The sequence below is a fragment of the Acromyrmex echinatior genome, chromosome 5 (genome assembly GCF_024713525.1).
Source record: "Acromyrmex echinatior isolate Ae372 chromosome 5, ASM2471352v2, whole genome shotgun sequence".
In the NCBI taxonomy this organism is placed as follows: domain Eukaryota; kingdom Metazoa; phylum Arthropoda; class Insecta; order Hymenoptera; family Formicidae; genus Acromyrmex; species Acromyrmex echinatior.
The window spans coordinates 4,428,888-4,444,694 of NC_141856.1; the positions used below are offsets into that span (position 1 = coordinate 4,428,888).

The 15,807-nt window shown below is 29.8% G+C and overlaps 1 protein-coding gene across 3 annotated transcripts in view; it reads right to left on the reverse strand.

Annotated features, from left to right (window-relative positions):
* Positions 1 to 15,807, reverse strand: part of nolo (ADAMTS-like no long nerve cord) — a 529,289-nt gene that overhangs the window by 182,381 nt on the left and 331,101 nt on the right. For all 3 annotated transcript variants that reach the window (XR_015545180.1, XM_087406490.1, XM_011068727.2), the window contains exon 5: positions 3,513 to 3,842. Coding sequence is in view for 2 of the 3 variants with exons in the window: in XM_087406490.1 (XP_087262616.1) it covers positions 3,513 to 3,842 (330 nt within the window). In the remaining variant the exon portion in view is untranslated. The remainder of the gene's footprint in view (positions 1 to 3,512; positions 3,843 to 15,807) is intronic.

The window sequence follows — 15,807 nt, forward strand, 5'->3', positions numbered from 1 at the left end:
TTTGATTCCTAGTAAAACCAAAATATTTTCATATACTCTCCTCTCGGAAAGAAACGGCAATCCACCGAGAGTATTCTTGTCAAGAACACTTCTCTAAACAAAACCTTCGTCATTCGGAATCGACATTAAACTATAGATCCCATATGAACTATATGTACAACCATCGCGCACCACAGGCATATGATATGAGAGCATCACACGAGCAACAGGACTAAAGAAGATGAACTCATAACGATAGTTGCGCAACTTTTTTACGATATAAAATATCTGTGCAACTGTCGTTATAAGTACATAACGATTGCATAACGAGTTACAGTTGCGCTGCTGGTGAGATACCTTAAATTTTCGACACTTTACTAAAGAACCATCTTAATGAATAACAAATGATGGCTAAGGGTGTCGTCGCTTGTTATTCAGTTAATTCGCAAATCGCAATATGTAGTTCGCAAATAATAATGCAGAAAGACGATCACCATACGCAAGCACACACGGACAAAAACTAACTGAAAAAATAAATACAATGAAAAAATAAATGCAAATCTTCATTCTGCGTCTACATTTGCGAACTACATTTTGCGATTTGCGAATTGTGTAGAATATTGTAGAAGTATCTTAAAATCTATTGGAGGTCATTGAAAGTGATTACCTTGACAACATACACTGCTGTCGAAAAGTTTCCAGATATGGAACTTAAAATTGCATAATATCCAGATCATCGTAACTCGGTACAAAAATTATCGCTAACAAAAAAAAGCACTTTTAAAGCTTGAAACTTATACAGGGTGTGTCATCAAAATCCGGACAAATTTAAATTTAAATTTTCCGTTATATTGTGCCTCTGCCAGAGATTGTTGTTGGCGTCTGAGAAAACCTGATGCTTTTAATGAACAGTCATATTCTCAAAATGGTCGCGATGTTGAAACCAAGTGCGGAATATAATCGAAGAGCCGCGATCGTCGAAGGCCTTTGCGCTGGGTGCTCAGCAACGAAAATAATTCGGTTCTTTGGATACCCGAGATCAACCGTTTATGATATTGTGGCAAAATATACGGCTTTAGAACAGTCCAACGAAGATTCCAGTATACCAGCGAGGAAGAGTCACTCGAAAGAACGCACCGCGAGGACCTCCGCAGTCGTTGAAAGGGCTCAAATGGCGCTGATTTCGGATGACCCAGGCAATCGTTGCGAAAATTAGCATTGTTGGTGTAAGCAAGCCAACAATGCGTCGAATTGCCGAGGAGGACCTTCGATATAAATCGTACACATTAAAGATATGACAGATGCTCTGCCAGGACAAGCGGAGTTGCTTGCCTCGGTCCCATTCTGGCCTCCCAACAGCTCAGATTTAAATCCCTTGGATTACTATGTATGGAGCGTAGTTGAAAGGGTCACAAACAAATCTCAGCATCTTAATGTGATTAAGAATCATTATTGAGGCAGCATTCGTCGGCATGGACAGCGTTACATTACAGCGTGCGTGCGAACGCTTCAGACCGAGAATAGAGGCGTCATTCAAGCTAATGGAGGATATATCGAATAATTATGCTCTATAGGGATCCCTCAAGTGTTATGTAAAAGGATTTTTTTGTAATATTTAATTTTTCATTAAAAACATTTTGTTTAAAAAACATTTTGTTTTGTTCGATTTGTTCGGATTTTGGTGACGCACCCTGTACTTTAGCATGCTTTTGACCACTTTTTGAAAAAATGTTGTCTTTACGGTTCTGTATCTTAATAAATATCATGTTGTATTTTTTAAAATTACATATATATTTAACAGTGCAGAGTTTGATAAAAAGTTTTTCTTTTAAAAAGTTCAATATTTTGGAAAAACAGTACAAAGATTTACCTCCAAATAAAATTTTTTAAAAATTTTCTTATAATTTTTCTTGACTTACACGTCATTGAAGCTAAACCTGCATAGCTCACAATTAATTAAAATTAAACCATAATTAAAAATTAACACCATAATTAAAATTTGGTGAAATACCATCGTAAAAAATTAAAGATGTATTTTGAAGCTCGAAGTTCGTACTTTAAGCTTCTGATCGTTTTTAATGTGATGATTTTTTATCAAATTTTACCGTTGATTATTTAACAATGCAGCTTTAGTTTCAATATTGCGTAATTTAATCAAGAAAAATCGTAAGAAAATACAACAACGTATTTATTAAGATACAGAATTGTAAAGACAAAATTTTTTCGAAAAGCGGTTAAAAGCATGCTATAGTATAAATTTCAGCTTTAAAATGCTTTTTTATTTTTTTGTCTGCGATGATTTTTTACCGATGACTTGAATATTATGTAATTTTAAGTTCCATGTCCGGAAACTTTTCGACGATGTTAAGGTCATTAATTCTTGAAGGTGCTGTCCTTTTATGAAAAAATGTCTACCGAAAAAACTTGATTGTTTTGATTTTTTGATGTATCGATTATAAAAGAATATAAAATGTACATTTGACATACATTGTACATACACTCTTAGTCTCGAAACGCATATCTGTTAATCCTCAAATCTAAATTGTCTTGATTCAATTTCGGTTAGTCAGTTGACGATACATAGATACATTTTACAAAATATCTGCAAATTTTGTTAATAGATTGCTGATAGAAATACAATCTTGGTCACAAATATAAAGCATAGATTGATGTAAATATCTATATGTAACAAAAAGTAAATAAAAAAGTTTTAAAATTAAAAAATAATATATATTCTTTAATTTAAAAAATAATACATATTTTACAACAATTTTAATATTTTATTTGGCTTTTATTGCCGTTTTTTTTTAATGAAAATGCCATAAATTTAGTATACTTTATAATTTATGGCTAAGATTGTACAATGGAATTTGCTAACAGAATATTATGGCAAATTGATTATAATAAACTGCCTTTTTGTAAGTATTTTAATGATTCCTGATTTAAAACGTTCCATTTAAATAATTATGAAATGATAGATTCTGTACTTCCGTTAGCAAGTCTGCTGTCTGATTACGTCGACAGACGTTTCTCTTCTAGCAGAACATGGCTTTAATGCGGGCGCTGCAGTTGATGTCAATCTGCCGTAATATTGTTCGAATCCACTGGTAAACTGCTAGCATTCTAGTAACATTTTGTTTGCTAGAAATTCTGAGAAAAATATTGATTAACATTTAATTTAATATTAATGTTTGACAGAAATATTGTTTGATAGTTACATTCAATTTTTTATATGAAAACGTTTGTCAAAAATTGTAAAATGCATCATGATCTTATCGACAAATAGTCTTTGCTCATATGTTACATCAATAAAAACGAAGTTTTCCGGAAAATAAGTTTGAATATTTTAAATCATTATAACTTTGGAATTTTGATATAATAATTGATCGTAGAGAAATAAAAGTATTTATATTTCTCTAAAATTTATTTTATCTCTTTTTTCTTTGTTTTCGTTTTTTTTCTGCAAGTAAGCAATGATATTTTTTTTAGTTATGTTGTAGCAAGTGAGCGATTTAATATGAAATTTCACTCACCATGCATTCGCCGCTTATGCACACGTCCGTGCCCTCCGCGTAACATTTTGTGCCGTCCTCCACCTTATCCGCTAGTTCCACCACTATCGTTTCGTCGCTGTCAAATAGCAGGCTATCCGTAGAATCGCGCGGCATCGTCTTCTCGCCCGACGGCACTTCCTGTCGCGACCGTCTAACGTTATTCTCGAGGGTTTGCTCGCCGCGGCAGATCAAAGCGCATGGCCTAGCCGGGTCGTAATGGGGATACCATTTGAGCAGTTGCCCGCTGTATGGCACATTGTTGAAGGCGGCGCATTGTACCGAGCGAAAATCACTCGATTTCTCGCAGGGCTGAAATCACAGAAAAGAGAGAATCCGTTGTCAGGCACGGGCTCATTAAACGCTTCTACGACGTCGTTACGTTGCTACAAGTGCTTTCGAGAAATCCGTCGCTTCACAGCAACGAGCGATCTAAATTTTTAACATCAGGACTAGATTGTTCGTGAAGGTCCTATTCTCGTATTTCACAGATAATTTGGTAATCTATATTTCTTCCAAGTAGTTCAACAATAAATCATCATTAGATCTGTTTTTTATTTCTGATGCATTAGACTGCATTAGAACTTTTTCGTTTTTATTAAATACCAAACACCTATCTCATTGTAAGTTTCAAAATACTAGTTTAGCCACAGAAAATAGACCTATTGTATAATTAGTTCCATTGATTTTAACATAGTTACTGTTTCTCAACACACTTGAATGATATTTCTTACGGATTTTTAATTGAAAAAGAATATAAGGTTAAAAAAATTCCATTACTTACAGATTTTGAAAAAATAAGTTTATTTTTAAAAAAATTAAAATTTAAACAATTTTAAAGTTTTTTTTATCTTACGGAGTAATATATAAGAATCACTACTTGGAGTTTTGAAAACAGAAATTTTGTAAATTTTATTATTTTCATATATCATTTACAATTCTACATAAATAATAAAAAAGGGAATTCATAGTATCTCATTTATTTTCATATATTGTAAAAAATATTTAATTATCTTATAGCTACATATTACGAATTTACTTTTATCAGATAAGAAATTCAAAGCGAAATTTTTAAAAATTGTTTGGTGGTGAAATTGTTTAAAAAGTATATATATTATTAATATATTATTATTAATATCATTATTTATAATTAAGAACTCTTCGAAATAAACATTTTACCAGATATTCTGATTTGATAACTCACACACAGAACACATACTTCAAATAATAATTTTTTATATCCGACTATCGAAATATGTATTCTGTCAAATGCAATAGATGGTTAATGATTTTATTCAGGGATGATTACTTCTGAATTTACTCAATATATCTCTGCTTCTCAACAGAAAACACCTCGTTTATATTGTATTAAAAATTATTATAATGCTCAATATTTAAATTTGCTAACACTTCTTTGTATTACTGAAGATGACCTAAATTGTGATCAAAACGCCTGTAATTGTTGATAACAATGCAAATTTTATATATTACTATCTAGTGTCGACTTACATTGTTTGCATCTTTGACTTACAGAAAGCATATAGAAACAATAAGATAATAGGAAAGGGCAACAGGAGTCACGGAAATTGGTGCGCAAAAATACAAAATGAATTGCAAAATTAATTTAATTTATAAAGCTATCTCCACATAATTCGCAAATCGCAAATGCTAACATAGAATGACGATCATCGCACGTAAAATACACACAGATAAAAATCAACCGCTATTTTAAAACATTAACATTTTAATTTATGTCAGGTTAAAGAAACTTACTATTTTTCTGATATTTTGCGTATCACAAAAATTTATAAAAAGGATGGCTCTTTGCTGATAAATGAGCAAATACAAAATTCATTTCCACTATTCTTTGCTTTTCTGTCATTGATCAACGCAGTCGTCGCAGCATAAAAATTAACGTGACAATTCAGTTCAGTCTATATAAATCACTATGTAGATCGCTATTCACAAAACGCAAATTTTTATTTTGTATCTGCATTTGCGAACTACTTTTTACGAATTATGTAGCTTTAAATTTTTATGTACTTATATGTTACGATTCATTTTGAGCCTTCTTCAGAGCATAGAAAAATATCTAATCGTAAGAATATTTAAATTATTTTAAATCACATATGTCGAACAAGTTATATTTCCATCATGGAGTTAGAAGACCATATATAAAAAAGAGCTCTAGGTGTGCTAGTAGTGTCCTTAGTCCGAATAAATTCTCGAAAATTTTGGGAAAAAAATTTATTTTGGTTTTTTCCTTTACCATACTTTTCCTTACCACACTTTTCTATTAAGATAATTAAATTTTTTTGTTGTCCTTTATGTCAATGATTTCATTGAATTAAATTTCTTTATTATATTTAAGAATTCTAATAAGTGAATCATTAATGAAATAAAGTTCCCTATTACGATCATTTATAAAAATTTTTTTAGAATTTATGAATAAATTTTTCTCTCTCTCTCTTTCTTGGTAAGGACATTGAATATTAATTAAAAAAAGAAACTATATATTGTACATAATACTGTAACATAAATTTATTACTTTATACATGTGTTAATAAATGCATAAACGGAGACAATTCTATTTTTTTTATGTAAGATGCTTTGGTTTAAAATAATTTAAAGCAACAATTCTGTCATTAAATTAAAATATGGGCGAATAAGAATCTATTATTAAAAGAATTTTTTTGGTAAAACATGGAAAAAATTGAGTTTTTTTTTTAATTTTATTTTTTTGGAAAATTAAGAATACTATGTGCTAGTGATAAAATAATGTAAACTGTAAATAAGCCGGAATAAATCTTTAAATAAAAAGAACGTAACTCACTAGCGGTGTACTATACGGGATCGACATCGTAAAATAAACCAAGAGCGTATAAGAAAGGTAGTCTACATATAAGAAACATATACCTTTTCAGTATAAAAAATTCTACAAGAAACATCTATTATTACTTGTTGAAACATAAAATGTTGATAAAAATTTATTATGTTTTCTTAATTTCGGAAATGTTTTAATTTAGAAATATTTCTAAAATAATTTTTATGAGATCTTATTATGATAAATTCTCTTGCCGTTCTTTGAAAGTTCTTTCAATGACAAAAAGAATGCTTTCTTGTCATTTTAATAACTCAATGTAATATGGAGTAAAAGTATTTTGTATGGTGTTTTGTATATATCACGTCAAAGTCACTGTATGGAGACTAACAAAGTTTCTCAATTCTGGGGAGCTAATTACAACAAAATCATTTTCCATTTATACTTTTCAAACTCGAGTTTGAGATATGGAATCCAAAGTAAAGAATCGACGTCTGAGAGCCGGAAGTTACCATCGCAAAAGTGCCCGCTAATTATCGTTATAATTAACCATTCTATAGTTGGACCGCGATATCTCCAGGGTATTTCTATCGACATTTTCGCCTCCGCGAATTTACCTCACTTTTCTCAAAGTTAACGAAGAGTGTAAGTTCGCTATAGAGAAACGTTCATTATCTTCCAACCCCTCGACTTCTTACTTATCTTATTCGTATCGTGTTTTCCGTTTCTCGTCACTGTGACAAGGGAACAATTCCCGAAATTCGATTCATCAATATTTGAATGTATAACAATGCGAAATATCACTTTACCAAAATAATTATTATATTTTAGTATTCTATACAAAACTATCATGTTCATTAACAATATTCATCAACATTATCATTATTATTGCCGTAATAATATGATATAATTATTATTAAATAAAAAATTGTATTATATAATGGTAATTTAATATAATGTAAATAATTTTTGAACTTATTAAAGTGAACCACGCAGTTTATGTGTACATATATGACGAATTAGTAACGAATTATTTTAAGATCCAGTTCTATAATTCATAGTTAACTCTTAAGTCAAGAAAATTGGAAAGAGATTAGAAATAAATTAAATCCTACTAAGAATCAATCGTGAGATGTAGAATTGGGCCTTAATAGATAATTCATCACTGATTATATATGTATATATTTTATATATATGTGCATATATACATATACATATATATATATATATATAAACTATATATGAACTACGTAATACTTTAATGTAGTCTAAAAAATTATTCAAAAATTAGAAATGAAGAATAGATTGAATGTTAGTTAAGTATTAATTGTAAATTATGAAACTGAATCTAAATGTATTAATCTCACGCTTAACGCCATGCGTACAATTGCGTTAAAAAATTGATTCCTATCTAAAATTATAAAGAGCTAATTAAATAAGAGAATTGCTATATTTCTACATTCCTATATTAATCAAAACTTAAATCTTAGTGTTTAAATATTTCTGTGGGAATTTAAATCCACAGAAAAGATTTCTGTATTCAATGCTATTACTTCTCGATCTAGAATAAAATAAGATTGATCAAGATAGAGCCAATCGTATTTATTCTTAAGAAAAGAATATTTCTTGTTAAATGAAAAATTCTAAAATCTAGAATAAAATATTCTTAATACTATTCCATTAAGGAGATCCTAAAATCGTCTGTGATTAGACGCAATAATTTTAACAGTTGTATAACAATTACTTTTTTCTTCGTTTATAAATTTGAAAATCATTTTCCAGGATTAAACATATATATTAATACGCGTCTGTGAGATGGAGTTTATGTCAAGAACAAAAAAAAAATTGTTTAAATTGAGATCTTTATCATTTCTTAGTCCAATGTGCGTTAGAACTGTCAATATTATAATAACATTTGCATGACATAAAAACTTTGCAATCTGTATTTACGAAATTGTGTGTGTCTACAGACACATAGTTCGCATGAATAAACAATGTCGAGTTTTTAGAATTAGATTTAGATATTTTATCGTGACGAATTTATTATACGAAAATTGACACGAACGTGCGACTGCGTGTATCATAGACTTCTGTTACTAGACAGCCTCACAGGGAGATGGTGACAAATTGTATTACGTGATCCGGTCTCCTTTGATTGGACCTGGTCGTCAAGCTCCGTAGAGCCATGGTGGGGGTATGCTGTTTAGATTAGATGACTGCAAAAGCAGTACGCTTATCATTTTGTGCTGCTAATTTTCTCCTCAATTTTACAATTGATAAGGTCTTTGTAAGTGATATATATTATTAATCTTGGAGAGAAATATATACCTTCCTCTATTGTACATATTCACATGAAATAAAATTATGAACATTTCAGATATTTGAACAGGATTTGTGCATATTATAAAATGCTTGCTAGATGCAGTGCTCCAAAATGCACAAACTCTAATAAAGAAGGATATTGCTGCACAACATTTGCCATCCAAACTTGAGACAAAAATGAATTGATGCTGGAATTCTTGATTGAAAACTTTCAAAATCAGCTTTACTGTATAAAATTGGTACTGAAGCGTGCATACAAATGTTTCATAATGTAACTTCCGTAAACACCAACAAAAATGACAATGTTATAATTTCTCACTTAATATCAATATTAATATATTAAATTTAATATAATGTGAGTGTATGTAACGATTACGTAGTTGCATAAAAAATTCTAACATATTGACATTAATAACATTCAATTTTTTCCCTTTTTATAATTTTACAGATTCATCACATTTGCAAAATAAACTTGGTATGCCACTTTTCTTCATAATTGTTTTGCTATCAACGCGAAATAATTTTGATGAATAAAAATGAACGTAAAAAATAAGAGGTACACGTTAAAGAAAAATATCTGTCCCATCAACTATCGTTAACGTAACATCAATATGTTAGAATTTTTCACGCAACTATCTGAAATGTAAAAATTCGTAGTTTTACATGTGTGTATACGTACAATAGAGGAAGGTGTTTTCAAGATTAATAATATGTATAATTTACAAGACCTTATTAATTGTAAAATTGAAGAGAAAATTGCAGCACAAGGTGACAAGCGTACTGCTTTTGCAGTCATCTAACTTAGCATCTAAATAGCATACAAATGATTTAAAGTTTTCGATTTAGTTCTTGAGTACTTACAATGCTCCGAGGCTAATCTGTTATTCTGAGAACATACAATAATCATTCAGCTTCCTCATGGAATTAATTTTGAGCAATTTGAGCCATTCTATGAGCTACTAACAAAGGAACTGACACTCACCAATTTTAATAAACTTTGGATATGTTGTAGAGCATGAAAAAATATTAGACTCATATTTTTTTGTTTGTGCTTATCTCGAGATTTAGGGAGTAACACTCTCTCGAAAAAAACGTTTTTTTTTTCTTTCGAAGCAAATGTCACCGAGAGAGAAATTATAAGACGTAGAAAAAAATTTCCAGGATGAAAATTGAATGGCTTAAGAGTATTCTAAAATTATAATAAAAAAAAAGTTTTTAATTACTTGATAATATTCTTGAGGCTTCCACGAATGCTTTCTATATAAAGATGTGTTTCGCGAGTTTCCTTCGTGTCCAGATCCATTCTTGGAATGCTAACGTGAACCACGTTCACGTTATTCGTGAACCTTGCAGTCTGATATTCAGTATCAGGCTGCTCTTCACCCTGATGAAGTGAACTGCAAGGTTCACGAAACGTTGGCATTTCAAGAATGATTCTGGACGCGGAGGAAACCCGCGAAACACATAATCTTTTTAATTACTTATTGTACCTGCGCGCCATGCACCCGTGTAAGCGCTGAATTTATATCCAAGGACTTCGAATTTCACTCTAAAATTTTAGGGACATATTCTTGAAGAATTGTATTATCAATTTATGAACAAAAAAATCGACTTTTTTGTAGGAGATCTCCTTAAAGCCTAGCTAAGGCAATATTTTTTGCAATAAAATTATTTGCAGATTTAAAATTTTCATTAATATCTAATTATTAATATTTTTATAACCATAATAGCCTTTCGAGATCAAAAAAGATTTCAGTGTGCAGTTTGCAGATTCAGATATGTATATAGATTTTCAAAAAAATTGTATTTTAGAACTAACAATAAGATCCTAGATAGCCAAAATGTCTACAGTCTTCTAGCAGGTTCGAGCAGAAAATGACGGCAGTCTATTATCAACTGCATTAGGCCTGTTAACATCGCCTGTATCGACATAATGTGAAGGCAAATTGTTGGCAGATCCTGCCAACATTATCTGACGCTTTCAGATTCTGTTATGTTTTTTCTAGCAGTCTGTCAACAATATTATGTACATCTAATTCTGTTGTCATTTTGTTAGCATAGTGTGTAGCAGACATTTAAAAAATCTACTTTCTATAGACTTGGCTATCTGGGATTTGCTTTGACCGAGTATAGGAATTCTCTTATTTAATTATATTTATTCTCATCGATCTAAATTTGCATAATATTTTATAAAGACTTTTTTTGAAATAATATCTTTAAAAGGAAATGCGCGAAGAAACATATAATAGAATGTTATTATTCTCGTATTTGTTGCTTCAGATTACGTTGGATATTGTTGGAATATAGATCATGTTGGAGTAAATAATCGCGATTATTAACTTCGCTTTTCAACGAGAGAATTAATTGCGGTCAGTTACATGCAGGAGCAAACTTTTGATATATACAATGTGGCGAATCGCATTTCGCTGCGCCGTATGATAATAATTATTTGTGGCGCGTCAACTCTGTCCGCTGTAATTATCAAATTCGATGGAAAATATGTAGGTGCGAAATACGCATAGCGTTCCGACCACGTAAAATTTACACGTATACGGTTCAATATGACCAATTCCGGCCGTGCGACACGGACGGCGAGGATAATGTAGCTAAACATTCGCCTCTACCATTGTTAGGAACAGTGTTTGTTGTAATGAATTTGCTGGTAGTGCAGTAATTAATTAGCGCAGATCGGCCAGCCGCAGAGCTCAGTTTCAATTGGGTCGACATATATTTTGGTGATATGATGAGTTTACGCACAGCATATTGTAATCATTCTTGTAAGATATCTACTTAACTCTCTTCTCTAGTATAACAAATTATTTTCATGAGAGTAGGGCCAACGTGACGCTGTCAATCACTCTCTAGCAACGTATTTATTAGTATTTTAACATTTCAGAGTATTTAATTCCACCTCTTAATCTGATATCAAAGATAATCGATTGTTTCGTACAGGATGGACCTTTGGTGAATTTAACTTCATGAATTTAATTCATGTTTAATATTCATAGCAATACGAATTCTTGCAAATTGGTAAATTATGCGACGCAAAGAGACGTAGCTGGTAATTTCAGACTGTCGCTATTACTACTACCATTGTATTTCCTTCGGTCTTGATTACTACTAGCTCACGAACGTGACAATTCCGCAACTTGCTGAGTTAGTTTTGCCATGTTATAAAGAGATGTTACTATCTAAAGTAATTTCTTTAATCTGATAATTCCATTCTTGAACGAGAAAAATAACTTACATGCACATAACATATATAATCTAATAACATATATATTAAAAGTAACTATAAATTAAAAACTATAAGGATAAGAAGAGATACATATATTTGTTGTTGCAGCTCTATCTAATATGATCTATGAAACAATTTGAAGAGCTGTGTAGCATATCCTAAGACGTATATGAGACCCTCCTTATATGTTATAGTTATCAAATTACTTTTAGTATAATTACATATGTTATATGTGTAGTTGTTTTCGTCAATTAAAAATAAAATTATCAGATTAAATAAATTACTTTAGATATTATAATATAAATGATAAGCAAGATAAAAATCTATAAAGTAAATTTATTTTTGTTTAAATTACAAAATTATTTTTATTATGCTTCGTGTAATATTAAAATTATATATCGAATTTACATTCAATGTGTCTTTGTATAAGTAATTTGGATAAACGATCGAATAAACGATCAATAATAAAGTATGACAATAACTTCTGTTATCTAAAATAGAAACAAAGTACTTGTTTCATTATTATGAAATGCGCAATTTATTGGGAAAAAAAAAGTAAATGCAAAATGCATCTTAAATATGTTTTTAACGGGAAAAATTGTCTCCATAGTTTTCTTTTCTCTTTTTCATGAAACGATATTATCAAGCAATTAATCATCTTTTTCTGGAATATACATAGAGTAGCATCATTTCACTGTACAAGTACAGACATGCCCCGGGCATCTTGAATTTTTAATTTTCTGTCGAATTATTTATTCACAGAAGCTTGGCTGATATGAGATAGCCGGAAGAGGATAAAGGGCGCAGACATTATATATTTATTAACACGAGAGAAATAGAAGTATGGATATTCTTAAAATATAAATATACTTGAATTTATATTAATAATGTCAAATATATTCAAAAAATTCTCCCGCAAAATTACTTAAATGGTAACCTAATACTACAGATAAACTTTTACTTGTAAAAGATTTTCTTCTATCAGTCTTCCTTTATTTTTTGAAGAACAGAACATTAATTTATAAAAAATAATTTTTATAATAATAATAATTAGATTATTATGATAGATAAAATTTTTATTTCTTTCCAGTCTATCGAGTTATATCTTATTAGAAGATTGATTTGGATTTCTATTATACATTAAATTGACACAATTATGAAAATTACTATTGGACACACTTAAATCAAATGACAAAACTGGCAATGCTGTTGTCTTTCTGGTGAATGTTGTTAAGGACATTAGAAAGATGAATCATTCGTATAATAGGACATGATGTTATTGTGATTGGCTGACTGCTCTTTTGGGTTACTTCTATGGGAATAACTCACTTTTCTTGTTTACATTATGGGAGATCTTAAATCGTCTGTATTACCGATTAAATAATATAATTTTTATATAATAATTTTATATAATAATTTATATAATATATTTTATATAATATTTTTTTAAATATATTTTTATATAATATATTTTATATAATAATTTCTTCCTTTATAGATTCGAAAATCCTTTTCTATAAAGTATACGCATTAATACGTATCTGTGAGGTAGAGTTTATACCATGAACGATAAAAATTTCAAAACTGATGTCTACCATTTTCTTAGTTCAATATAGCGTTGTAGACATGGGCGTATGGAATTTTTTTCGGAGAGGGATTTTCTATCAACTCAGAAATGCGTGAACTGGAATAAGAATAAAAAAAAAAGAAGGTAGTTTTGATATTGTACTGAAAAGAATTGTCATTGCACCAATTTTTGTTGTACATGTTGTTATAATTTTTAATGTTAATGAATTCCATTTGGATATTTTACAGTTTTAATGCTTCCTTGTACCTCATTTTGAAGAAAAAAAATATTACGTACAACATGTAGCTTTTTACTTATTTCTTTAGAGATATTTTTTTAAAAGAAGGGCAATATAGTTATTACAAGTAAAATGTTTAATTCTTTAATATTATTATTATATGCTCGAACTAACAGAAGTATTAAAAATTACTTATGTGGTCTTATAATGAAAAGAAAAAAATATTTTATATATAACAGCAAAAAACTCACATAAAGTCGAAAGTAAATGTATGTTTTTTACAATTAAAAATGAAAGAAAGGCATTCGATAGAGTACATTACTAATTGGTTAATTCAAAATAAAATATTCTCATTAATAAAGCAATAAAAAATTATTAGCCATTGACCGATGTGAGTGGATATGTGCTATCGGGATGTGCGATTCTTTCAAAATAAAATAATTAATAAAAAATTTCAGGGGTGAGGTTTGACCTTCCCCCTCCCTCAAATACGTCCATAATACCAGAATTGTCACAGCGTGACAACATTTGCTTTATGTAAAAGCTATGCAGTTTTACCTAATAATAGTCTATGCAGACTAGTAGTTTACACAAAAAACAACGTGGAGTTCTTAGAATTGAACTTATTTTAAACATAGAGGAAAGCGCCTAATATGAGATAGCAGTGTTTCTGCTAAACTAATAAACGCTCTATTGGTTCCACTATGAATTTATTGCTCTTGGATTGAAAACTATTCAGTAGAAAATTCATTATTATATTATGCCTGTAGTTATTATAAAATAAGATTTTAGAATTTGGATGTCTTCAAGTTTTATTGAGATGAACATTTAAATCTTATTTATTATTTAATAAATAATTTATGCTTCTGTGAAAATTGTTGCTAAAATGTTATTGTACAATAATTAAAAAGACAACCGGAATGAACATTGACTGTCTGTTTCTGCGATGCTTGGTTCCAACTAAAAACGAGTTCTATATATCTATTGCATGCTTATTTTTCGCGCATGTTGGCTATGTTTGTTTATATTTTAAAAACATTAAATAAAGTTTTTTAATTGAAATACTGATATACTTTACGTTTTACTATCGATTTCTCGGGACATCTCATATTAGGAGCACAATTTTTTGACTTTGCGATTTGCTCACTTTTTACATTTTTTTAATTTAAAAAAAAAGGAATTCGAATTAAATTTTATATAACGTTATCTTAGCTTATTAAATTCCCTTCTAAATGACCTATTATTTTTTAAAATTCTGCCTACAGATTTCTAGTATTTATCCAAAATGAACTCAGTGTCTAATAATAGGGGCCTTTCCTCTATATTAAAACATTATTTTATACAGAATAAAGAAGATTACAATTTATTCGTTGGCATCTTTATCGGCCTTGACTTTCAGTAGCTTTAAATGTATTGTTTTTTTTTATTTTTAAAATGTTATTGTTATAAAAAAATTTTTATGTAGTGAGATATTAATATAGTAGTATGTAATGATGTATCAATGACATAAATCGTAAGTACTTACACTATGACTAATCGTCTTTACGATCGCCTTAAAGGAATCGTTAAGTCGTTTGTATAATCGATTGTTGTAATGTTGCAATATTGCAGTTATATTTTGAATTTGATGGACTGAGAACGACAAAAAATTTCGGAATTAAAATCTTCTTTATCATTTCTTAGTCCAATGACGCTCCAGAGCTGTCACGTCATGACAATATTTACTTCATATAAATTTACTTCATATAAAAGCCGCAATCTGTATTTACGAAATAATAGTCTATAGACTCTTAGTTTGCACGAAGAAACATTATGAAGTTCTTAAAATTAGACTTACAAGTAAACCTACCTTTCCGTTACATGCCGAATTTAGTGAAATTTGGTACATTTGCAGAGTAAACGAAAATAATATACACGTATTTTTTTATATCGGCAATGGTGCAAGTTTAAGGGTGCTACCCTTATAATGATAAGCTACTCTTAATTTCTTGCTTAATTTCTTTTAGCTCACTCTATTACAATTACTTCTGAATTTTAAGATGATAAGAGTTTTCATGTTTCCTGAAAGCAAATCCAATGTAAAAAATGTAG